At 43.2% G+C, this 27137-nt stretch overlaps 1 protein-coding gene across 4 annotated transcripts in view; it reads right to left on the reverse strand.

The window, feature by feature from the left end:
* The window catches only part of CFAP221 (cilia and flagella associated protein 221), a 270181-nt gene extending 243912 nt beyond the window's left edge, over positions 1 to 26269 (reverse strand). For 2 of the 4 annotated variants that reach the window (XM_088475534.1, XM_088475533.1), the window contains exons 1-4: positions 26068 to 26269; positions 19523 to 19698; positions 18974 to 19074; positions 12134 to 12220 (exon numbers count right to left, since the gene is read on the reverse strand). In XM_088475534.1, coding sequence (XP_088331660.1) covers positions 12134 to 12220; positions 18974 to 19074; positions 19523 to 19658 — 324 coding nt within the window. In that variant the 5' untranslated portion in view covers positions 19659 to 19698; positions 26068 to 26269. Of the gene's footprint in view, positions 1 to 12133; positions 12221 to 18973; positions 19075 to 19522; positions 19699 to 20330; positions 20390 to 26067 lie in introns of those variants that run through there. The other 2 variants (XM_088475535.1, XM_088475536.1) reach the window with 2 other exon arrangements.
* Between the last annotated feature and the right edge of the window lie 868 nt (positions 26270 to 27137).

Raw genomic sequence — 27137 nt, forward strand, 5'->3', positions numbered from 1 at the left:
ACTTTGCTTATTATGCCACACTGTGCAACATCCTCACTATTACGTGGCCTGAGTAATATTTCTGTATGTTCTATGATTTGTTCTATTCATTGCATCCATACTTTGCTTATTCTGCCCCACTGTACAAAGTTCTCACTATTACGTGGCCTGAGTGACATTTCTGTATATTATGCGATTTGTTCTATTCTTTGCATCCATACTTTGCTTATTCTGCCCCACTGTGCAACGTCCTCACTATTACGTGGCCTGAGTGACATTTCTGTATGTTCTGTTACTTGTTCTATTCATTGCATCCATACTTTGCTTATTCTGCCCCACTGTACAACGTCCTCACTATTACGTGGCCTGAGTGATATTTCTGTATGTTCTGTGATTTGTTCTATTTATTGCATCCATACTTTGCTTATTCTGCCACACTGTACAACGTCCTCACTATTACGTGGCCTGAGTGATATTTCTGTATGTTCTGTGATTTGTTCTATTCATTGCATCCATACTTTGCTTATTCTGCCCCACTGTACAACGTCCTCACTATTACGTGGCCTGAGTGATATTTCAGTATGCTCTGTGATTTGTTCTATTCATTGCATCCATACTTTGCTTATTCTGCACCACTGTACAACGTTCTCACGATTACGTGGCCTGAGTGATATTTCTGTATGCTCTGTGATTTGTTCTATTCATTGCATCCATACTTTGCTTATTCTGCCCCACTGTACAACGTTCTCACTATTACGTGACCTGAGTGATATTTCTGTATATTATGTTATTTGTTCTATTCATTGCATCCATACTTTGCTTATTCTGCCCCACTGTACAACGTCCTCACTATTACGTGACCTGAGTGACATTTCTGTATGTTCTGTGACTAGTTCTATTCATTGCATCCATACTTTGCTTATTCTGCCCCACTATACATCCTCACTATTACGTGGCCTGAGTGATATTTCTGTATGTTCTGTGACTTGTTCTATTCATTGCATCCATACTTTGCTTATTCTGCCCCACTGTGCAACATCCTCACTATTACGTGGCCTGAGTGACATTTCTGTATGTTATGCAATTTGTTCTATTCATTGCATCCATACTTTGCTTATTCTGCCCCACTGTGCAACAAATTCACTATTACGTGGCCTGAGAGATATTTCTGTATGTTCTGTGACTTGTTCTATTCATTGCATCCATACTTTGCTTATTCTGCCCCACTGTACAACGTCCTCACTATTACGTGGCCTGAGTGATATTTCTGTATGTTCTGTGATTTGTTCTATTTATTGCATCCATACTTTGCTTATTCTGCCACACTGTACAACGTCCTCACTATTACGTGGCCTGAGTGATATTTCTGTATGTTCTGTGATTTGTTCTATTCATTGCATCCATACTTTGCTTATTCTGCCCCACTGTACAACGTCCTCACTATTACGTGGCCTGAGTGATATTTCAGTATGCTCTGTGATTTGTTCTATTCATTGCATCCATACTTTGCTTATTCTGCCCCACTGTACAACGTTCTCACGATTACGTGGCCTGAGTGATATTTCTGTATGCTCTGTGATTTGTTCTATTCATTGCATCCATACTTTGCTTATTCTGCCCCACTGTACAACGTTCTCACTATTACGTGACCTGAGTGATATTTCTGTATATTATGTTATTTGTTCTATTCATTGCATCCATACTTTGCTTATTCTGCCCCACTGTACAACGTCCTCACTATTACGTGGCCTGAGTGACATTTCTGTATGTTCTGTGACTAGTTCTATTCATTGCATCCATACTTTGCTTATTCTGCCCCACTATACATCCTCACTATTACGTGGCCTGAGTGATATTTCTGTATGTTCTGTGACTTGTTCTATTCATTGCATCCATACTTTGCTTATTCTGCCCCACTGTGCAACATCCTCACTATTACGTGGCCTGAGTGACATTTCTGTATGTTATGCAATTTGTTCTATTCATTGCATCCATACTTTGCTTATTCTGCCCCACTGTGCAACAAATTCACTATTACGTGGCCTGAGAGATATTTCTTTATGTTCTGTGACTTGTTCTCTTCATTGCATCCATACATTGCTTATTCTGCCCCACTGTACAACGTCCTCACTATTACGTGGCCTAAGTGACATTTCTGTATGTTCTGTGACTTGTTCTATTCATTGCATCCATACTTTGCTTATTCTGCCCCACTCTGCAACATCCTCACTATTACGTGGCCTGAGAGATATTTCTGTATGTTCTGTGACTTGGTCTATTCATTGCATCCATACTTTGCTTATTATGCCACACTGTGCAATATCCTCACTATTACGTGGCCTGAGTAATATTTCTGTATGTTCTATGATTTGTTCTATTCATTGCATCCATGCTTTGCTTATTCTGCCCCACTGTACAAAGTTCTCACTATTACGTGGCCTGAGTGACATTTCTGTATATTATGCGATTTGTTCTATTCTTTGCATCCATACTTTGCTTATTCTGCCCCACTGTGCAACGTGCTCACTATTACGTAGCCTGAGTGACATTTCTGTATGTTCTGTGACTTGTTCTATTCATTGCATCCATACTTTGCTTATTCTGCCCCACTGTACAACGTCCTCACTATTACGTGGCCTGAGTGATATTTCTGTATGTTCTGTGATTTGTTCTATTTATTGCATCCATACTTTGCTTATTCTGCCACACTGTACAACGTCCTCACTATTACGTGGCCTGAGTGATATTTCTGTATGTTCTGTGATTTGTTCTATTCATTTGATCCATACTTTGCTTATTCTGCCCCACTGTACAACGTCCTCACTATTACGTGACCTGAGTGATATTTCTGTATATTATGTTATTTGTTCTATTCATTGCATCCACTTTGCTTATTCTGCCCCACTGTGCAACAAATTCACTATTACGTGGCCTGAGTAATATTTCTGTATGTTCTATGATTTGTTCTATTCATTGCATCCATACTTTGCTTATTCTGCCCCACTGTACAACGTTCTCACTATTACGTGGCCTGAGTGACATTTCTGTATATTATGCGATTTGTTCTATTCATTGCATCCATCCTTTGCTTATTCTGCCCCACTGTGCAACGTCCTCACTATTACGTGGCCTGAGTGACATTTCTGTATGTTCTGTGACTTGTTCTATTCATTGCATCCATACTTTGCTTATTCTGCCCCACTGTACAACGTCCTCACTATTACGTGGCCTGAGTGATATTTCTGTATGTTCTGTGATTTGTTCTATTTATTGCATCCATACTTTGCTTATTCTGCCACACTGTACAACGTCCTCACTATTACGTGGCCTGAGTGATATTTCTGTATGTTCTGTGATTTGTTCTATTCATTTGATCCATACTTTGCTTATTCTGCCCCACTGTACAACGTCCTCACTATTACGTGGCCTGAGTGATAGTTCTATATGTTCTGTGATTTGTTCTATTCATTGCATCCATACTTTGCTTATTCTGCCCCACTGTACAACGTCCTCACTATTACGTGGCCTGAGTGATATTTCTGTATGTTCTGTGATTTGTTCTATTCATTGCATCCATACTTTGCTTATTATGCCCCACTGTACAACGTCCTCACTATTACGTGGCCTGAGTGATATTTCTGTATGTTCTGTGATTTGTTCTATTCATTGCATCCATACTTTGCTTATTCTGCCACACTGTACTACGTCCTCACTATTACGTGGCCTGAGTGATATTTCTGTATGTTCTGTGATTTGTTCTATTCATTTGATCCATACTTTGCTTATTATGCCCCACTGTACAACGTCCTCACTATTACGTGGCCTGAGTGATATTTCTGTATGTTCTGTGATTTGTTCTATTCATTGCATCCATACTTTGCTTATTCTGCCCCACTGTACAACGTCCTCACTATTACGTGGCCTGAGTGACATTTCTGTATGTTCTGTGACTTGTTCTATTCATTGCATCCATACTTTGCTTATTCTGCCACACTGTACAACGTCCTCACTATTACGTGGCCTGAGTGATATTTCTGTATGTTCTGTGATTTGTTCTATTCATTTGATCCATACTTTGCTTATTCTGCCCCACTGTACAACGTCCTCACTATTACGTGGCCTGAGTGATATTTCTGTATGTTCTGTGATTTGTTCTATTCATTGCATCCATACTTTGCTTATTCTGCCCCACTGTGCAACATTCTCACTATTACGTGGCCTGAGTAATATTTCTGTATGTTCTATGATTTGTTCTATTCATTGCATCCATACTTTGCTTATTCTGCCCCACTGTACAACGTTCTCACTATTACGTGGCCTGAGTGACATTTCTGTATATTATGCGATTTGTTCTATTCATTGCATCCATCCTTTGCTTATTCTGCCCCACTGTGCAACGTCCTCACTATTACGTGGCCTGAGTGACATTTCTGTATGTTCTGTGACTTGTTCTATTCATTGCATCCATACTTTGCTTATTCTGCCCCACTGTACAACGTCCTCACTATTACGTGGCCTGAGTGATATTTCTGTATGTTCTGTGATTTGTTCTATTTATTGCATCCATACTTTGCTTATTCTGCCACACTGTACAACGTCCTCACTATTACGTGGCCTGAGTGATATTTCTGTATGTTCTGTGATTTGTTCTATTCATTTGATCCATACTTTGCTTATTCTGCCCCACTGTACAACGTCCTCACTATTACGTGGCCTGAGTGATAGTTCTGTATGTTCTGTGATTTGTTCTATTCATTGCATCCATACTTTGCTTATTCTGCCCCACTGTACAACGTCCTCACTATTACGTGGCCTGAGTGATATTTCTGTATGTTCTGTGATTTGTTCTATTCATTGCATCCATACTTTGCTTATTATGCCCCACTGTACAACGTCCTCACTATTACGTGGCCTGAGTGATATTTCTGTATGTTCTATGATTTGTTCTATTCATTGCATCCATACTTTGCTTATTCTGCCCCACTGTGCAACGTTCTCACTATTACGTGGCCTGAGTGACATTTCTGTATGTTCTGTGATTTGTTCTATTCATTGCATCCATACTTTGCTTATTCTGCCCCACTGTGCAACGTCCTCACTATTACGTGGCCTGAGTGATAATTCTGTATGTTATGCGATTTGTTCTATTCATTGCATCCATACTTTGCTTATTCTGCCCCACAGTGTAACATTATCACTATTACGTGGCCTGAGTGACATTTCTGTATGTTCTGTGATTTGTTCTATTCATTGCATCCATACATTGCTTATTCTGCCCCACTGTGCAACGTCCTCACTATTACGTGGCCTGAGTGACATTTCTGTATGTTCTGTGATTTGTTCTATTCATTGCATCCATACTTTGCTTATTCTGCCCCACTGTGCAACGTCCTCACTATTACGTGGCCTGAGTGATATTTCTGTATGTTCTGTGATTTGTTCTATTCATTGCATCCATACTTTGCTTATTCTGCCCCACTGTGCAACATTCTCACTATTACGTGGCCTGAGTAATATTTCTGTATGTTCTATGATTTGTTCTATTCATTGCATCCATACTTTGCTTATTCTGCCCCACTGTACAACATTCTCACTATTACGTGGCCTGAGTGACATTTCTGTATATTATGCGATTTGTTCTATTCATTGCATCCATCCTTTGCTTATTCTGCCCCACTGTGCAACGTCCTCACTATTACGTGGCCTGAGTGACATTTCTGTATGTTCTGTGACTTGTTCTATTCATTGCATCCATACTTTGCTTATTCTGCCCCACTGTACAACGTCCTCACTATTACGTGGCCTGAGTGATATTTCTGTATGTTCTGTGATTTGTTCTATTTATTGCATCCATACTTTGCTTATTCTGCCACACTGTGCAACGTCCTCACTATTACGTGGCCTGAGTGATATTTCTGTATGTTCTGTGATTTGTTCTATTCATTTGATCCATACTTTGCTTATTCTGCCCCACTGTACAACGTCCTCACTATTACGTGGCCTGAGTGATAGTTCTGTATGTTCTGTGATTTGTTCTATTCATTGCATCCATACTTTGCTTATTCTGCCCCACTGTACAACGTCCTCACTATTACGTGGCCTGAGTGATATTTCTGTATGTTCTGTGATTTGTTCTATTCATTGCATCCATACTTTGCTTATTATGCCCCACTGTACAACGTCCTCACTATTACGTGGCCTGAGTGACATTTCTGTATGTTCTGTGATTTGTTCTATTCATTGCATCCATACTTTGCTTATTCTGCCCCACTGTGCAACGTCCTCACTATTACGTGGCCTGAGTGATAATTCTGTATGTTATGCGATTTGTTCTATTCATTGCATCCATACTTTGCTTATTCTGCCCCACAGTGTAACATTATCACTATTACGTGGCCTGAGTGACATTTCTGTATGTTCTGTGATTTGTTCTATTCATTGCATCCATACATTGCTTATTCTGCCCCACTGTGCAACGTCCTCACTATTACGTGGCCTGTGACATTTCTGTATGTTCTGTGATTTGTTCTATTCATTGCATCCATACTTTGCTTATTCTGCCCCACTGTGCAACGTCCTCACTATTACGTGGCCTGAGTGATATTTCTGTATGTTCTGTGATTTGTTCTATTCATTGCATCCATACTTTGCTTATTCTGCCCCACTGTGCAACATTCTCACTATTACGTGGCCTGAGTGATATTTCTGTATGTTCTGTGATTTGTTCTATTCATTGCATCCATACTTTGCTTATTCTGCCCCACTGTGCAACGTCCTCACTATTACGTGGCCTGAGTGATATTTCTGTATGTTCTGTGACTTGTTCTATTCATTGCATCCATACTTTGCTTATTCTGCCCCACTGTGCAACGTTCTCACTATTACGTGGCCTGAGTGACATTTCTGTATGTTCTGTGACTTGTTCTATTCATTACATCCATACTTTGCTTATTCTGCCCCACTGTACAACGTCCTCACTAATACGTGGCCTGAGTGATAATTCTGTATGTTCTGTGACTTGTTCTCTTCATTGCATCCATACTTTGCTTATTCTGCCCCACTGTACAACGTCCTCACTATTACGTGGTCTAAGTGATATTTCTGTATGTTATGTGACTTGTTCTATTCATTGCATCATACTTTGCTTATTCCGCCCCACTGTACATCCTCACTATTACGTGGCCTGAGTCATATTTCTGTAAGTTATGTGATTTGTTCTATTCATTGCATCCATACTTTGCTTATTCTGCCCCACTCTGCAACGTCCTCACTATTACGTGGCCTGAGTGATATTTCTGTATGTTATGTGACTTGTTCTATTCATTGCATCCATACTTTGCTTATTCTGCCCCACTGTACAACGTCCTCACTATTACGTACCCTCAGTGACATTTCTGTATATTATTTGACTTGTTCTATTCATTGCATCCATACTTTGCTTATTCTGCCCCACAGTACAACGTCCTCACTATTACGTGGCCTGAGTGATATTTCTGTATGTTCTGTGATTTGTTCTATTCATTGCATCCATACTTTGCATATTCTGCCACACTGTGCAACGTCCTCACTATTACGTGGCCTGAGTAATATTTATGTATGTTATGTGACTTGTTCTATTAATTGCATCCATACTTTGCCTATTCTGCCCCACTGTACAATGTCCTCACTATTACGTGGCCTGAGTGACATTTCTGTATGCTCTGTGACTTGTTCAATTCATTGCATCCATACTTTGCTTATTCTGCCCCACTGTGCAACGTCCTCGCTATTACGTGCCCTGAGTGACATTTCTGTATGTTCTGTGACTTGTTCTATTCATTGCATCCATACTTTGCTTATTCCGCCCCACTGTGCAACGTCCTCACTATTACGTGGCCTGAGTGATATTTCTGTATGCTCTGTGACTTGTTCTCTTCATTGCATCCATACTTTGCTTATTCCGCCCCACTGTGCAACAAATTCACTATTACGTGGCCTGAGTGATATTTATGTATGTTATGTGACTTGTTCTATTAATTGCATCCATACTTTGCTTATTCTGCCCCACTGTACAACGTCCTCACTATTACGTGGCCTGAGTGACATTTCTGTATGTTCTGTCACTTGATCAGTTCATTGCATCCATTCTTTGCTTATTCTGCCCCACTGTGCAACGTCCTCACTATTACGTGGCCTGAGTGATATTTATGTATGTTATGTGACTTGTTCTATTAATTGCATCCATACTTTGCCTATTCTGCCCCACTGTACAACGTCCTCACTATTACGTGGCCTGAGTGACATTTCTGTATGTTCTGTCACTTGATCAGTTCATTGCATCCATACTTTGCTTATTCTGCCCCACTGTGCAACGTCCTCACTATTACGTACCCTCAGTGACATTTCTGTATATTATTTGACTTGTTCTATTCATTGCATCCATACTTTGCTTATTCTGCCCCACTGTGCAACGTTCTCACTATTACGTGGCCTGAGTGATATTTCTGTATGTTATGCGATTTGTTCTATTCATTGCATCCATACTTTGCTTATTCCGCCCCACTGTGCAACAAATTCACTATTACGTGGCCTGAGTGATATTTATGTATGTTATGCGATTTGTTCTATTCATTGCATCCATACTTTGCTTATTCTGCCCCACTGTGCAACGTTCTCACTATTACGTGGCCTGAGTGATATTTCTGTATGTTATGCGATTTGTTCTATTCATTGCATCCATACTTTGCTTATTCTGCCCCACTGTGCAACGTCCTCACTATTACGTGGCCTGAGTGATAGTTCTGTATGTTATGTGACTTGTTCTCTTCATTGCATCCATACATTGCTTATTCTGCCCCACTGTGCAACGTCCTCACTATTACGTGGCCTGAGTGATATTACTGTATGTTATGCGATTTGTTCTATTCATTGCATCCATACTTTGCTTATTCTGCCCCACTCTGCAACATCCTCACTATTACGTGGCCTGATTGACATTTCTGTATGTTCTGCGACTTGTTCTATTCATTGCATCCATACTTTGCTTATTCTGCCCCACTGTGCAACGTCCTCACTATTACGTGGCCTGAGTGTTATTTCTGTATGTTCTGTGACTTGTTCTCTTCATTGCATCCATACTTTGCTTATTCTGCCCCACTGTGCAACGTCCTCACTATTACGTGGCCTGAGTGATATTACTGTATGTTCTGTGACTTGTTCTATTCATTGCATCCATACTTTGCTTATTCTGCCCCACTGTACAACGTCCTCACTATTACGTGGCCTGAGTGATATTTCTGTATGTTCTGTGACTTGTTCTATTCATTGCATCCATACATTGCTTATTCTGCCCCACTGTGCAACGTCCTCACTATTACGTGGCCTGAGTGATATTACTGTATGTTCTGTGACTTGTTCTATTCATTACATCCATACTTTGCTTATTCTGCCCCACTGTGCAACGTCCTCACTATTACGTGGCCTGAGTGATATTTCTGTATTATGCTGTCAGACGCCACTATCAGTGATAAATGACGATGATGAAGATGATTGCTATGCTGTTTGTGTAACTGATACGCATGGAATGTGCACGGGTATTAGTGCTTCCTGTAATTGTTCTGACACGACTCACATTCGATTGTTGTTGTGCTTAATTGTATTCATGTAGTATATTTTTATACGTGTATTTGAATGATGACTGTCCCGCGCCTAACAAATATACTTTGCTAATGAGTTATGAGAAAAGGGTCTTGTCTGATTTTATTCTATTTTAATATTATTTATGTGTTTTCAATCTATTAAAATAACCCCATAAAGTATAATTCTTGTTATTGCTTGTGTGAAAAATTATATTTTAAATTTGCGTTATATATATATATATACTGTATATATACAGTCAGGTGCATAAATATTGGGACATTGTCAGAATTTTCATATTTTGGCCTCTATTCACCACCACAATGGCTTTGAAATGAAACAAACAAGATGTGCTTTACCTGCAGACTTTCAGATTTAATTTGAGGGTAATTACATCCAAATCAGGTGAACGGTGTAGGAATTACAATGGTTTCTATATGTGCCTCCCACTTTTTAAGGGACCAAAAGTAATGGGACAAACTAAACAATCCTAAATCTTATGCTGGCCATACACGCTGCAATTATCGGGACGATCCGCCCGATATCGGCGGATCGCCGCGATAATTGTAGCTTAGGGGGGGGGGCGACCGAGGGTTAAATATTGCTCGGTCAGGCATGCTGGATTGTCCAGCATGCCCGTCCGATGCAATATTTACCCGGTAACTGTCGGCCGCATCGGGTAGTGTATGCCCATCACAGCCGACAGATAGACATTTCCTGTGTTCCTTCCTACGGAAGGAACAGGGAAATGTCTCCTCCCCCGGGGGGCGGAGCGCAGATGTCGGGCTATACACTGTGAGATTTCTCTCACAGTGTATGCTGCGGACATCTGCGGCTGGCAGCCGGCCAGATAAAATATCTGTCGGTCTGACAGACATTTTATCTTGCCGTGTATGCCCAGCATAACTTTCACTTTTTAATACTTTGTTGCAAATCCTTTGCAGGCAATTACAGCCTGAAGTCTGGAATGCATAGACATCACCAGACGCTGGGTTTCATCCCTGGTGATGCTCTGCCAGGCCTCTACTGCAAATGTCTTCAGTTCCTGCTTGTTCTTGGGGTATTTTCCCTTCATTTCAATCGGATTTAGGGCAGGGGATTGACTTGGCCGTTGCATAACATTCCACTTTTTAGCCTTAAAAAACTCTTTGGTTGCTTTTGCAGTATGCTTCGGGTCATTGTCCATCTGCACTGTGAAGCGCCGTCCAATGAGTTCTGAAGCAGTTGACTGAATATGAGCATATAATATTGCCCAAAACACTTCAGAATTAATTCTGCTGGTTTTGTGAGCAGTCACATCATCAATAAATACAAGGGAACCAGTTCCATTGGCAGCCATACATTCCCACGCCATGACACTACCACCACCATGCTTCACCGATGAGGTGGTATGTTTTGGATCATGAGCAGTTCCTTTCCTTCTCCATACTCTTCTCTTCCCATCACTCTGGTACAAGTTCATCTTTGTCTCATCTGTCCATAGGATGTTGTTCCAGAACTGTAATGGCTTTTTTAGATGTTGTTTGGCAAACTCTAATCTGGTCTTCCTGTTTTTGAGGCTCACCAATGGTTTACATCTTGTGGTGAACCCTCTATATTCACTCTTGTGAAGTCTTCTCTTGATTGTTGACTTTGACACATATACACCTACCTCCTGGAGAGTGTTCTTGATTTGGCCAACTGTTGGGAAGGGGTTTTTCTTCACCAGGGAAATAATTCTTTTGTCATCCACCACAGTTGTTTTCCGTGGACTTCCAGGTCTTTTGGTGTTGCTGAGCTCTCCGGTGCGTTCCTTCTTTTTAAGAATATTCCAAACAGTTGATTTGGCCACACCTAATGTTTTTGCTATCTCTCTGATGGGTTTGTTTTGATTTTTCAGCCTAATGATGGCTTGCTTCACTGATAGTGACAGCTCTTTGGATCTCATATTGAGAGTCGACAGCAACTGATTCCAAATGCAAATGTCACACCTAGAATCAACTCCAGACCTTTTACCTGCTTAATTGATAATGAAATAAAGAGGGAATAGCCCACACCTGTCCATGAAATAGCTTTTGAGTTGATAGTCCCATTACTTTTGGCCCCTTAAAAAGTGGGAGGCACATATAGAAACCGTTGTAATTCCTACACCGTTCACCTGATTTGGATGTAATTACCCTCAAATTAAATCTGAAAGTCTGCAGTTAAAGCACATCTTGTTTGTTTCATTTCAAAGCCATTGTGGTGGTGAATAGAGGCCAAAATATGAAAATTCTGTCAATGTCCCAATATTTATGCACCTGACTGTATATATCTTATATTCTAAACGTGCTTTTTTTCCTGCGACGCTGCAGGCATTGGCTAAGATGGTTATTGAGTTGGATGCATGCCCGTTTGCATAGTATAAAAATGAGCACCCTGTGGGGTCTATTCTGGTGCAGGGTGTGCGGAGCAGGTTCCCCTTGACCCAGGGGTACCCATTATAGACATGCCACTGAGGAAAGGGGAACAATCACTACAGACACAAATGGGTAATAGTTAACGTCCCAGTGACACTTACGGCTTTCTTGTAGCTTATGGCAAAGTGCTTACTCTGCGGAGGGATGATGTGCAGGTTGCTGACATCAGGAGAAATATTCACCAGTTTCTGGAAAACACATACAGATATAATGACATTAATTACGTTGCTAACGCGTTTCACGTAAAAATACACACAAATTAGAATCTACAGTAGCTGCTGCAACTTTGTAGGTAGAACTACAAGTAACAGCAAGCCTGTTTACTGTATACTGATAAATACCAAACTAAGCCTTTGTAATAAAAAAAATAGCTATGAGCAAATGCTCTGAAAGAAAAAGTGTTAATGAGCCTCTTGTGTGATTCACTTCCACATTTTAATAATGCATCAGTAAAATATATTGCTAGAGATGAATCTTTAGAAATTGAGAGTGGTAGCTGGCTTTCAGCTCAGAACTAATAGCTTTCCTGAATTAGCATCACACACGTCTTCAATCTTCTAATCAGTCATTCAGGATATTTAAATGGAGAGAAGTCGTCGCTCTACTGTTTGATATTAGCGTGTGCACCACACTGAGCATGGACCAGAGAAAGCAGAGGAGAGATAAGTCGTCACTCTGCTGTTTGATATCATGGTGCGCACCACACTGAGCATGGACCAGAGAAAGCAGAGGAGAGATAAGTCGTCACTCTGCTGTTTCATATCATGGTGCGCACCACACTGAGTATGGACCAGAGAAAGCAGAGGAGAGATAAGTCGTCACTCTGCTGTTTCATATCATGGTGCGCACCACACTGAGCATGGACCAGAGAAAGCAGAGGAGAGAGAAGTCATCACTCTGCTGTTTGGTATCATGGTGTGCACCACACTGAGCATGGACCAGAGAAAGCAGAGGAGAGATAAGTCGTCACTCTGCTGTTTGATATCATGGTGCGCACCATACTGAGCATGGACCAGAGAAAGCAGAGGAGAGAGAAGTCATCACTCTGCTGTTTGGTATCATGGTGTGCACCACACTGAGCATGGACCAGAGAAAGCAGGGGAGAGAGAAGTCGTCACTCTGCTGTTTGATATCATGGTGTGCACCACACTGAGCATGGACCAGAGAAAGCAGAGGAGAGAGAAGTCATCACTCCGCTGTTTGGTATCATGGTGTGCACCACACTGAGCATGGACCAGAGAAAGCAGAGGAAAAATCGTCACTCTGCTGTTTGGTATCATGGTGTGCACCAGACTGAGCATGGACCAGAGAAAGCAGAGGAGAGAGAAGTCGTCACTCTGCTGTTTGGTATTAGCATGTGCACCACACTGAGCATGGACCAGAGAAAGCAGAGGAGAGAGAAGTCGTCGCTCTGCTGTTTGGTATCATGGTGTGCACCACACTGAGCATGGACCAGAGAAAGCAGAGGAGAGAGAAGTCGTCACTCTGCTGTTTGGTATTAGCGTGTGCACCACACTGAGCATGGACCAGAGAAAGCAGAGGAGATAGAAGTCGTCACTCTGCTGTTTGGTATCATGGTGTGCACCACACTGAGCATGGACCAGAGAAAGCAGAGGAGAGAGAAGTAGTCACTCTGCTGTTTGGTATCATGGTGTGCACCACACTGAGCATGGACCAGAGAAAGCAGAGGAGAGATAAGTCATCACTCTGCTGTTTGGTATCATGGTGTGCACCACACTGAGCATGGACCAGAGAAAGCAGAGGAGAGATAAGTCGTCACTCTGCTGTTTGGTATCATGGTGTGCACCACACTGAGCATGGACCAGAGAAAGCAGAGGAGAGAGAAGTCGTCACTCTGCTGTTTGGTATCATGGTGTGCACCACACTGAGCATGGACCAGAGAAAGCAGAGGAGAGAGTTGTCTGAGGGGATCAGAAAGAACATTATAGACCAGCATGATAAAGAGAAAGGCTGTATGACCATCTCCAAGCAGTCTGATGTTCCTGTGACTACAGTTACACACAGGGCCGCCATCAGGGGTGGACTGCTGGGACTGGAGTGCCGTGCCCAGACAGAAAGGGGGCCCACCCCTAGCTCCTACCATCAAGAGCCACCTGGAGCCCAGGACAATTCACAGAGCTCCCCTCAGTGTCTTGGGCTGATTCCAGAGGCCCCGTGACAGGGACATGCACAGGGCAATAACGTTTTTTTTCAATGCAGCGCAGATGAAGAGGAGCAGCTACCAGCCGGAAGGCAGAATAAGGTAAGTGATTCTTGGTGAAGGCTGGCTGGGGACACACACACTGAGGCTGGCTGGAGAAACACATACTGGAGCTGGCTGGAGACACAGAAGGGTGCAGGCTGGTGACATAAAAGGGAGACTAGCTGGAGACAAAGAAGGGTGCTGGCTGGAGAGACAGAAGGGGGCTGGCTGGAAACACTGCAGGGCTGGAGTTGCAGAAACATGAGGGATGGGGGGGATCTGCCCGGTTTTGTTGGCAACCCTGGCAACACATATTATTAAGAAGTGTGAAGTCCATGGGTCTGCAGCCAACCTCCCTCGACGTGGCGCAACAGTAGGAATTGAATTATACCCTTTCACACCAAGCTTCTGACCTGGGATTTTGCCTTTCTCTTTATGAAAGGGTCAACCCAGGTCTAAATTGCCGGAGCCTCGACCCTGGTCGCTACCAGGGTTGTTCTCAGGTCCAACCCAGGTTGCCTGTGAAAAGGTGCGAACCGGGTTATGGTAAAAGAATCTCACTGACGGTTCTGGAGAACTGAGACCCACTTTTCATGGCTCATATCTGTGAGTCTGTAACAAAACGTCCACGTCTTACAGGTCACACGTCGGGCAGGGCTGACACGGGTTCTGTATGAAAGGGGTCTACCCAGGAATAACCCGGGACCAAGGTGCAGAGTAAAAGGGGTACAGGAGCTGTGACCGGGGTCCAACCTGCGTTCAATAATCCAGGAAAAAGCAGGGTCGAAATCCCAGTTTTGGTCTGAAAGCGCAATTACAGATGACAGATCTTACAAGTAAACAAGCTGGTTTGTGGTTACTTAATATTTATACACTATTTAACATAACAAGACACAGAACTAATTCTAACAGGCTGCTTTGTGGTTACAGAGTATTTACATATTGCACAACTTAGTAACAGTGCTGCAGATGTGAAATATCATCACGCAAGTCTGAATGTAGCTAGCTACAACTGGGGTAGCAATAGGTATCATTTGCCGACATTAACAATCACACGTCGGTAGCGTAATATAGAGCACAGTATAATGACAAGGTGCTAATGTAAGTTAAAGCATTCTAAGTGTGTCGGCATCAGAACTTTAAACATGACGGTAAATCAGTCACAACGTCGAAAATGTGATTGTCAGATAAATATACAAATGAAAAAAGGCACACATACATTAGTGGGGCAGCAAGGTGGTGCAGTGGTTAGCATTACTTCCCCCAGCACTGAAGTCCTCAGTTTAACTCCCAGCCAAGGTTCTATCAATGTGAAGTGTGTATATTCTCCACGTGTTTCCGTTAGTTGCCTCCAGGTAATCTGGATTCCTTCCACACTCCAAATAAAGTAGTTAGGTACTTAAATAGCTTCTGACAAAAAATACCCCTAGGGTGTATATGTGTACATGTGCTAGGCAGGGCCGGCGAGAATATATATACATATATATTTTCTGTAAAGCGCTGTGGAATATGTTTGCTATAGTGGCGTAACTCCCAGAGGTCATGGAAGCGTTGGCCACCGGGCGCAAGCTGCCAGGAGGCGCTGACGGGGGCCGTGTAAATGCAGCCTGTGTACTAAAGGCAGTGCGCCACCATTTACACATGATGCATTTACACGGTCTGTACTGTGCATATGTCTATGTTCCTCCTCAGCTGTGGGTAGGAGGTGGGAGGGGGTTGCTGGTGGGCGTAACGGGGTTGTTAGGGGGCGCCGTCTGGAGACCATGCGTTCAGACGCCCTGTTGGGAGTTCCGCCACTGGTGTGTTATATACTGTGAATATCTGTAAATAAATAAATATTACCAAAACTAGGCATATCCCCCTCCATATCAACACAAGCTCAATTTTCTCATTCTTATCACAATATTTTATCATTACTCTATGTTCAACCATATTCCACGGCAAAATGAGCCCAGAACATTTGGCGATTGTTTGGAAGCTGCCACAAGTCACTCTTCCTGCACCAACTTCTCCGCTCCCTAAGTTGCCGCTGTCTGTACGGTGTCGTTCATGTCACAGGTAGAATTTTTAAAAATATTACATTTAAGGTTCTAAGTCCCCAGACCCTTCACACACACACTATGGGCCATCTATCAGCCCCAATTCCCAATATGCAGAGTAAAAGATCTGCACATTGTACCAGCAAAGCCAATGTATCATCATGTCAACCGCCTTATATCAGCTAAGCCAACCAAACACTAGCAGAGCCCACCTCACTATACCAGCAGAGGCTGCAGTCCCCACGTTATAATGCCAATAGTGCCAACCTTATCCTTACCTGCCCATATCACCTTCCTCCATTGGTCATTAGTCCATCGTCTGTGCAGTGTGAGGATCAGCGCAATATGGAGGATAAATGGCAGTGCGTCATCAACACAGGCAAGTGTAATACTCACATAACACCACAGACTCAGCACAATATCAGAACTAATACCCCTTTCAGATATACAACCTGGGAAACTTCCTGCTCAGACCTGGGAATTTCTCCTGTGCAAATTCCAGGGTATTTGGTCGAGACCCCCCTTTCACACTACAGTGTCTACCCGGGAAATTCCCAGGTAGACCCTTTTCAGACAAGAGCAGGGTTTTTCTGCTTACCTGCCTCTTCTCTGCCGTCTGCTCCTCCTAGCCTATCCCCTCCCTGGCTCATGCTGATGATGTCATCATTCAGCTGCCGGAAGCCAGCCAATCATAATGCAGATTTATTTATTTTTTTTATTATAATTTTTTAAAAATTTCTTTTAATTCCCTGGTGGTCCAGCGGGAGTGCGGGCAGCCCGCTGTGGCACAGCTGGCCGGCGCTGGGGGTGGTGAGCAGCAGCGCTGAGCGTCCTATAGGATGCTCTGCCCTGTCAACTACATGTAAAAGCTGCTTGGTGCTGACAGAAGTAGGGTAATTTCCCGGGACTTAAGTCCCGGGAAAAACCCTGGTCGATTTCAGGGGCGGCTACCCGGGAACGTGTTCCCGGGTAGGTACCTTTCAGACAGACTTGGCTGAGGCAGGCCAAATTCCCGGGAATCTCAAGATGTTTGAAAGGGGTATAAGTGGCCTCACCTACATGCAGCTTCTATAAGACCCTCACTGCTATCAAGCTTTCTACAGGCAGAGTCTTGTTTTGTTTGTCTGTTCATCAACTTCAGCTTCATCCATCACAATCCTACTTTCTCCAACCCACGGACTTCCGCTTTTTCTAGGGGGTCATTACTGACACTGGGGGGGTTCTATTGGTACTGGAGGTGAGGTTATGCCACTGGGGGAGACGTGGGAGGTGATGTTACAATAGAGACATATGGGCACAGAGGATAGAACCTCTCCTAGACATATTTGATTTTTTGTCACTAAAATATTTAAAGACAGTTTTAAAAATACATTTTTAACTTAAATTTAAACAACAAATCGACAATTTATATGACATTTTTGTAAACAAAAAAGGCAGTTAAGTGGTTAATATATGAGACACACGTGGAAACCCTCACTTTCAGTAAGCTTGGTGCCCCTCATTTATCCGGGTGTGTCAAGGTTTTGTCTACTACTCCAGAGGAACAGGTATAGATTTATCAGAGAAGCACCTGTAACAAGGTATACTGATCATTTGTTAGCACTATTTGCAATTCCCAATTTTACACTGGGGCATAACACCCTTTCCTAGATCTTGCTTTACCACCTTCGAGACTGATAAAGGGAAACAAGGGTGTACCAATGTACTGCCACTCTGTGCCCACAATCTTCCTTATCAGTTTTATCTTGCATAAGGGCAGTAATGCTAGGCTATACCGCTGGGAACGCTCTATGGGCCTGATTCAGACCCGCTCACTAGATGCGTTCGCATGCAGCCAAAGTATGCAAATCCCACGATCGCACGGCAAGGCATTTGCACGTCCACTATGTCTTGGCGTGTGATCGGGCTGTGTATCTAGACGCCCACCAGCCTATCTTAAGACGCCCACTTTCCCACGTCATCTCCAGGAAGTGTATTCAACACTCGGTAACATCGATTTAAATTGGATCCATACGCAGCACCACTTGTGGCTGAACATACCCTACCGCAAGCACTGCGAGTGCTGCCGTGTGTAATTCAGCCATGTGACGTGTATTCTGACGCTGCGTCTTAATTATGCACACCTCTGAAAACGGCATTAAGACGCTCAGACACGCCTGCGTTCGCACCACCTCACCCCCGTTTCCATCGACCAACCCCTGTCACCACCCACAAACGGCTCGTCCTGTCACTCATTCTAGCGAGGTGGCTATGCGCTGCGAGCGAGCACTTCCCTATCGCATGGACCAGTTTGCGCACGCGCACTGCGTCTTAAACGCATGCGCACATTGCAAACATCGTCTGGTTACGTGCGAACGCAACCTAGCGAGCGGGTCGGAATCAGGTCTTAAGCGCTATCTCCTTCTAGATGCTCCTGAAGTTTTCCAGCACAGAATATTTATCATTACCCTGCAGTATTGTACGCAGACTATTCCTCCCCCACTGCCAACCCTCATGTTATTTAGTGCCATAATCAATGGACTTATAAACTATAATCCCTGTCTAATGGCTGGGCAGCGCAGGAAGCCAAGCTACTATTCCTAGCCAAATGTTTATATTGTGCCTATTTATGGTCCCTTAGCCAATAAAACTTACGTACAAGCTTTCTTCTCCTTTTATAGTGCAAACAAAGTGTCAGAAGAAATATAAATGAGACTTACAAGAATCTGCTGGTGACATTTGCCAATTTCATATCCGCCAAAATGAAGAACTCCAGGCTCCGCCTCCACAGACGCGTTCCGGACGAGCTTTGCGTAAATCTCTGCAAACATATAAAATAATTCTTAAGAATTACTTCCAATAACGAGGCCGGAGATGAGCCACATAAAATCGGCACGCAATACCGATGCTTAGATAGTGGAGCACCTATTTGCAACTGCGCACACATTACTGAAACCCCCCCACGGATCATGCGTTACTCAGAGTGTAAGCACAAAGGTGCTATTACCATCGATTCAGTCTGTATCAGAAAGATGGGGGAAAATTGATCAGCGTTCCTTGGAGGTGGCTAGTAGTGCACGCAAAAAAAAAATGGTCCGTTCAGCGCGCATATTATGGGAGTACCACATTATGGGCGACCTCCAACAGATGCTGTTCAGTGCGCTTTTGCGTTTGACTCAGAATTAGGCCCAAATAGATGAGCTGTGAGGGCCAGGCCTAGGCAGAACGCCATTGATGGGTCTATCATACATATGTGAAGTGCTACATACTTGATTCCAGCAGGTGGTTGGGGACAGGTCTTCTCTGGGGCTCTCGCACCAAACTATCAAGGAAAAGTGTTGAACGTTTCCCCAGCCTCTGATCATCTCCGGCAAAATCCATTGTAGGCGGCTGAGCCACCTCCATGATACCAGGGCAATCGGGGAGGTGGATGAGGAAGTAGAACCTGGTGAAGTGAAACGCAACATAATTTCAAACAATGTGAAGGATTTCCATCACGAGGGGGGGGGGCGGTCTATGATGCGCAAAACATTACACATAGCAAATTATGAAAACGTTCATTATATGATATATATTTAAAATGATAGGAAAGGTGATAATCTAATTGGCTAAAATATACATGCATTCTAATATATCATATAATATTGTATTGGTAGAGTAAACCAGTCACTGGTTAGAATATACAGGATATACACATGTACTGTAAGATATTATATATAATGTAGCGCTAAGGGACATCTATATGTAGTGGTCAAAAATAGAAACAGATAAGTGAGGGTCACCAAGCATATTGAGAACAAGAATTTCCAGACAGGTGTGACTTTTGCTATAGCAAAGCATATCCCGGCCTGGTCAGAGTCATGTATAATAAAGCTGGACTGGCCAGGTTGCCTACAATACCCCTTTTCCACTGCCTAAAAAACCCGGGTAATTGCTGTGTCTACCCGGGACTTGGCTCAGTGGAAACGGCTCCAAGGAAAAAATCCCAGGTCTACTGACCCAGGATTTCTTCCAGGATATCGAGCAGGGTTTTTAGCGGGTAAAACACAGTAACACTGCAGTGGACACAGCTCTTACCCGGGTTTTTTGTCCCAGGTAATTGCAAAAGCCTTTGAATGGTCTTTCCAGGGTGCTGGCTGTTGATGTAATCACCCAGAGATCAGGGGAGACGCAAGAATAAAGGATGTCATTAAAAATTTCATTAAATTAAATAAATAAAAATTAATTAAATAATAAATAAAATATATAATAAAACTAATAATTAAATTAAATAATTAAAAAAAATACTAACAATAATACATAACAAAGGATGACATAAAAACTGTCAATAAATGTGAATGTCATTAAAAATGGCCTGAATATAGATATAGAATATAGACGTTCAGTGACGTCACCCTCCCTCATCCCTGTACTTGCAGAACCTGACAATATCGTCAGGTTACCCTGCAAGTATGGACTATGAGCGTCGTCGTCAACGACCAGCAGGAGCGCTCATCGCTGGTCGTTGACGGCATATCCACTGAACAATACAATGAACTCTTACGACATCATTATCGTTCATTATATCATATAGTGGATACGCGGCATCAGACTGAGGCCTGGAAATTTCCAGGGCTGACAGACCTGGGAAGTACCCCTGTATTTCCCGGGCCTTATGTCTGACAGGGGTATTATTTATTAGCTTATGCTGCAACAGGAGACCACAGTGACTATAGAAGAGGGGAAATGTTGCTGCACCAAAGCAGAGAATAAAATGCACCCCTTTACCCTCGGCCTAATAAGCAGCGCTGCTAGGAGGTTCTGCCGTCTCCAATCTCGCTACGCTGGAAAATAAACAGAATAATTAGCTCTAGGTGCTTTTTTTTTCCAAACCCAATAAAAATGAAAGTATAAAAAAAAGTATCTAATAAGTCTGCAAGACTGTACATGTACAGCCGTGGCCAAAAGTTCTGAGAATGACACAAGTATTGGTATCACAAAGTTTGCTGCTTCAGTGTGTTTAGAACTTTTTGTCAGATGTTACTATGGTATACTGAGGTAACATTACATAAGTGTCAGATGTTACTATGGTATACTGAGGTAACATTACAGCATTACATAAGTGTCAGATGTTACTATGGTATACTGAGGTAACATTACAGCATTACATAAGTGTCAGATGTTACTATGGTATACTGAGGTAACATTACAGCAGTACATAAGTGTCAGATGTTACTATGGTATACTGAGGTAACATTACAGCAGTACATAAGTGTCAGATGTTACTATGGTATACTGAGGTAACATTACAGCATTACATAAGTGTCAGATGTTACTATGGTATACTGAGGTAACATTACAGCATTACATAAGTGTCAGATGTTACTATGGTATACTGAGGTAACATTACAGCATTACATAAGTGTCAGATGTTACTATGGTATACTGAGGTAACATTACAGCATTACATAAGTGTCAGATGTTACTATGGTATACTGAGGTAACATTACAGCATTACATAAGTGTCAGATGTTACTATGGTATACTGAGGTAACATTACAGCATTACATAAGTGTCAGATGTTACTATGGTATACTGAGGTAACATTACAGCATTACATAAGTGTCAGATGTTACTATGGTATACTGAGGTAACATTACAGCAGTACATAAGTGTCAGATATTACTATGGTATACTGAGGTAACATTACAGCAGTACATAAGTGTCAGATGTTACTATGGTATACTGAGGTAACATTACAGCAGTACATAAGTGTCAGATGTTACTATGGTATACTGAGGTAACATTACAGCAGTACATAAGTGTCAGATGTTACTATGGTATACTGAGGTAACATTACAGCAGTACATAAGTGTCAGATGTTACTATGGTATACTGAGGTAACATTACAGCAGTACATAAGTGTCAGATGTTACTATGGTATACTGAGGTAACATTACAGCATTACATAAGTGTCAGATGTTACTATGGTATACTGAGGTAACATTACAGCATTACATAAGTGTCAGATGTTACTATGGTATACTGAGGTAACATTACAGCATTACATAAGTGTCAGATGTTACTATGGTATACTGAGGTAACATTACAGCATTACATAAGTGTCAGATGTTACTATGGTATACTGAGGTAACATTACAGCATTACATAAGTGTCAGATGTTACTATGGTATACTGAGGTAACATTACAGCATTACATAAGTGTCAGATGTTACTATGGTATACTGAGGTAACATTACAGCATTACATAAGTGTCAGATGTTACTATGGTATACTGAGGTAACATTACAGCAGTACATAAGTGTCAGATGTTACTATGGTATACTGAGGTAACATTACAGCATTACATAAGTGTCACAGGCTTTTATTGACAATTACATTAAGTTCATGCAAAGAGTCAATATTTGCAGTGTTAACCCTCTCTTTCAAGACCCCTGCAATTCCCCCTGGCAGCTGTCACTCACCTTCTGGGCCACATACTGACTGATGGCCGCCCATTCTTGCCTAATCAATGCTTGGAGTTGGTCAGAATTTGTGGGTGTTTGTTTGTGCACCCGCCTCTTGAGGATTGGCCACAAATTCTCAATGGGATTAAGGTCTGGGGAGTTTCCTGGCCATGGACCCAAAATTTCGATGTTTTATTCCCCGAGTCACTTAGTTATTATTATTACTATTATTTTCAGTTTCTTATATAGCGCAGCATATTCCGTTGCACTTTACAATTGTAAACATTAGTAGAACAAAACTGGATAATAACAGACAGATATATAGGTAGGAAGGCTTATCACTTTTCCCTTATGGCAAGGTGCTCCATCATGCTGGAAAAGGCATTGTTCCTCACCAAACTATTCTTGGATGGTTGGGAGAAGTTGCTCTCGGAGGATGTTTTGGTACCATTCTTTATTCATGGCTGTGTTCTTAGGCAAAATTGTGAGTGAGCCCAGTGGCGTAACTATAAATTTTGCTCCCCCCTGCCAAAAAGTTTCTGACACTCCCCCCCCCCCCCCCCAAAGCAATTTTATTTAAAATGAATACAGGGCCGTTGATATGCAATTTGGCTCCCAGTGCAAAAGTTAAAAATGTGCCCCCACCCCATAGACCGTTTACAGTATTTGTCATTTTTCCTCGTTATAGTAATGCCCCTTACACATTATGCCACACACCGTAATGCCCCTTACACATTATGCCATACACTGTAATGCCTATTACCCAATTGGTTGCTGCTAGATCCTATGTGGAGAAAGGACCTCTGTGACAATGCAGTCATGTGACCACTGCAGGAGGGCAGGATCGCTCCTGTGTTACCATCCACGAGGCCATAGAGGGGGAATACATTTTTGTGGCGAGCGCAGCGAGCCACCGTGCCCGAAGTGCGACGATCGTAGCGAGCCCGCGAGGGGACAGTTTTGGAAACCTGTTATCATCCTTGCCCCTCCCTTTTTGATGACAGGTCGCGTGGGTGTGACGTCACTGGTCCCTTGGAGCTGTGTAGTCTAGACTTAACCATTACCAAAGTGCCACTTACATATTTGCCGCACAGTAACGCTTCTAAATACTTTTAAATTACCTACCCGTTGTCAGGGGTCTCATGCTTGTTGCCAGGGGATTCATGCTCATTGCCAGGGGTTTCATGCTCATTGCCAGGGGTTTCATGCTCGTTGCCAGGGGTTTCAGGCTCGTTGCCAGGGGTTTCACGCTCATTGCCAGGGGTTTTACGGGAGAAGATGCAGCTTTCTGCATCTTCTCCCGGCAGCGCCAGCGTTCCCGGCGCTATGCGCATGCCCAACAGATGCTAGAGTTCCAGTAGGACCTCTAGCATCTGTCTCCTCCTAGGCGGCGGCCATTTTTGGAGGGCCATTTTCAGCTGATTCCAATACGGACAGCTAGTCCGCATGGAGTCTGCAGCGGGGTAGCCCCCAAGCCACCTCGCCCCACAAGTCTCCGTGCCCCCAAGCCACTGTGGGGACTGCGGGGGCTGTAGTTACGCCAGTGAGTGAGCCCACTCCCTTGGCTGAGAAGCAACCCCACACATGAATGGTCTCAGGATGTTTTAGAATGATGGAGCACCATGCTATAAGGCAAAAGTGATACCTAAGTGGCTCGGTGAACAAAATATCGAAATTTTGGGTCCATGGCCAGGAAACTCCCCAGACCTTAATCCCATTGTGGCCAATCCTCAAGAGGCGGGTGGACAAACAAAAACCCACAAATTCTGACAAACTCCAATCATTGATTAGGCAAGAATGGGCGGCCATCAGTCAGTATGTGGCCCAGAATTTGATTGAGAGCATGCCGCGGTGAATTGCAGAGGTCTTGAAAAAGAAGGGTCAACTGCAAATATTGACTATTTGCATTAAGTTAATGTAATTGTCAATAAAAGCCTTTGACACTTATGAAACGCTTGTAATGTTACTTCAGTATACCATAGTAACATCTGACAAACAGGTCTAAAAACACTGAAACAGCAAACTTTGTGAAAACCAATACTTGTGTCATTCTCAAAACTTATGGCCACGGCTGGACTATACAGGTTGAGTCTCCGATATCCAAAATGCTTGGGACCAGGGGTATTTTGGATAATGGAATATTCCGTATTTTGGAATATTTGCATATCATAATGAAATATCTTGGGAATGGAACCCAAATATACACACAGAAAGCATTTATGTATTATATACACACAGCCTGAAGGTAATTTATACAATATTTTTAATAATTTGTGCCTAAAGGCCCCCATACAAGGGACGATTTGAAAACGCACAATACCTCGTTATGTTTTCAAGCTTCGTCCGATGCATCGCAGCATGCTGTAAATGGTATACGATGCATCTTACAAGATGCTTCATTTTCCTGTTTACAGCATGACGGATCGTAGATCAAATGGTTTTTCCATCTGATCTACGATGCCGATCCACGACGCCGGGGACGCGCATCGCATTGGAATCGTCTATGAAAACCCTATTTTTCACACGATTGGTCGTTACGATCAGTCGCAAACGGCCAGATCGTGTGAAAAATCGCCCTGTGTATGGGGGCCTTTAGACAAAGCTTGTGTACACTGAACCATCAAAAATCAACGGTTTCATTATCTCAGTCAAGCCAAAATAATTCCATATTTCTGAATATTTGGATATGGGAGACTCAACCTGTAGTAATATGTATTAAGTAAATATAAAAATGTTAAATAACATGATATCTTCCAGCACCACCGATCTGTGTACAATGTAAATATATAATCATTTAAATAGGAGATAAAAGTAATATACAGAATTTATCTATCTATATATGTGTGTTCATACTATGTATATAGCATACAGGAGATAATTATAAACATAGGTGTGTGTGTAAAGTAAGTGTGTGTGTGTACAGTAAGTGTGTGTGTGTACAGTGAGTGTGTGTACAGTGTGTGTGTGTGTAAAATAAGTGTGTGTGTGTGTGTGTGTGTGTGTACAGTGAGTGTGTGTGTACAGTGTGTGTGTGTGTAAAATAAGTGTGTGTGTGTGTGTGTGTGTGTACAGTGAGTGTGTGTGTACAGTGAGTGTGTGTGTGTGTATAAAGTAAGTGTGTGTGTATAAAGTGTGTGTACAGTGTGTGTGTAAAATAAGTGTGTGTGTGTACAGTGTGTGTACAGTGTGTGTACAGTAAGTGTGTACAGTAAGAGTGTGTGTACAGTGTGTGTACAGTAAGTGTGTGTGTGTGTACAGTAAGTGTGTGTGTACAGTAAGTGTGTGTGTGTGTATAAAGTAAGTGTGTGTGTATAAAGTGTGTGTGTGTGTACAGTGAGTATGTGCAGTATATAGCAGGTATAACATACTGGAGCTGCGGGTCACTCTTCGGGTGACATGGTCTCCGGGTGTCTCCTCTCTCCCCCTCCTAGAAGGACGCGTTGCTATGGTGGCACCGGAAGTCGGGCTGTGCCTGGTGTGCGCTGGAGGGGAGGGAGCAGCGGCCGGGAGCACAATTACATGTATCCCTGTATACACAGAGCCACTCCTGCCGGTGACACAATCAGGCCCGGTGTCCGGAGCTCTGTGAGTGATGAGCCGCATAACTCAAGGGTGCCCGGTGCTGTACGAACACATTACTGTAATATACATGTCATTCACTATCTGCACTTCCCCGTGCTCTCATCCCTCCTACCTGTGCCCTCATCCCTCCTACCTGTGCTCTCATCCATCCTACCTGTGCCCTCATCCCTCCTACCTGTGCCCTTATCCCTCCTCTCTGTGCCCTCATCCCTCCTGTCTGTGCCCTCATCCCTCCTACCTGTGCTCTCATCCCTCCTACCTGTGCCCTCATCCCTCCTACCTGTGCTCTCATCCCTCCTACCTGTGCTCTCATCCCTCCTACCTGTGCCCTCATCCCTCCTACCTGTGCTCTCATCCCTCCTACCTGTGCCCTCATCCCTCCTACCTGTGCCCTCATCCCTCCTACCTGTGCTCTCATCCCTCCTACCTGTGCTCTCATCCCTCCTACCTGTGCTCTCATCCCTCCTACCTGTGCCCTCATCCCTCCTACCTGTGCCCTCATCCCTCCTACCTGTGCCCTCATCCCTCCTACCTGTGCCCTCATCCCTCCTACCTGTGCCCTCATCCATCCTACCTGTGCCCTCATCCTTCCTCTCTGTGCCCTTATTCCTCCTCTCTGTGCCCTCATCCATCCTACCTGTGCCCTCATCCCTCCTACCTGTGCCCTCATCCATCCTACCTGTGCCCTCATCCCTCCTACCTGTGCCCTCATCCCTCCTACCTGTGCTCTCATCCCTCCTACCTGTGCCCTCATCCCTCCTACCTGTGCTCTCATCCCTCCTACCTGTGCTCTCATCCCTCCTACCTGTGCCCTCATCCCTCCTACCTGTGCTCTCATCCCTCCTACCTGTGCCCT

This window comes from Taudactylus pleione, unplaced genomic scaffold (genome assembly GCF_031769625.1).
Source record: "Taudactylus pleione unplaced genomic scaffold, aTauple2 ptg000173l, whole genome shotgun sequence".
Taxonomy (NCBI): Eukaryota; Metazoa; Chordata; class Amphibia; order Anura; family Myobatrachidae; genus Taudactylus; species Taudactylus pleione.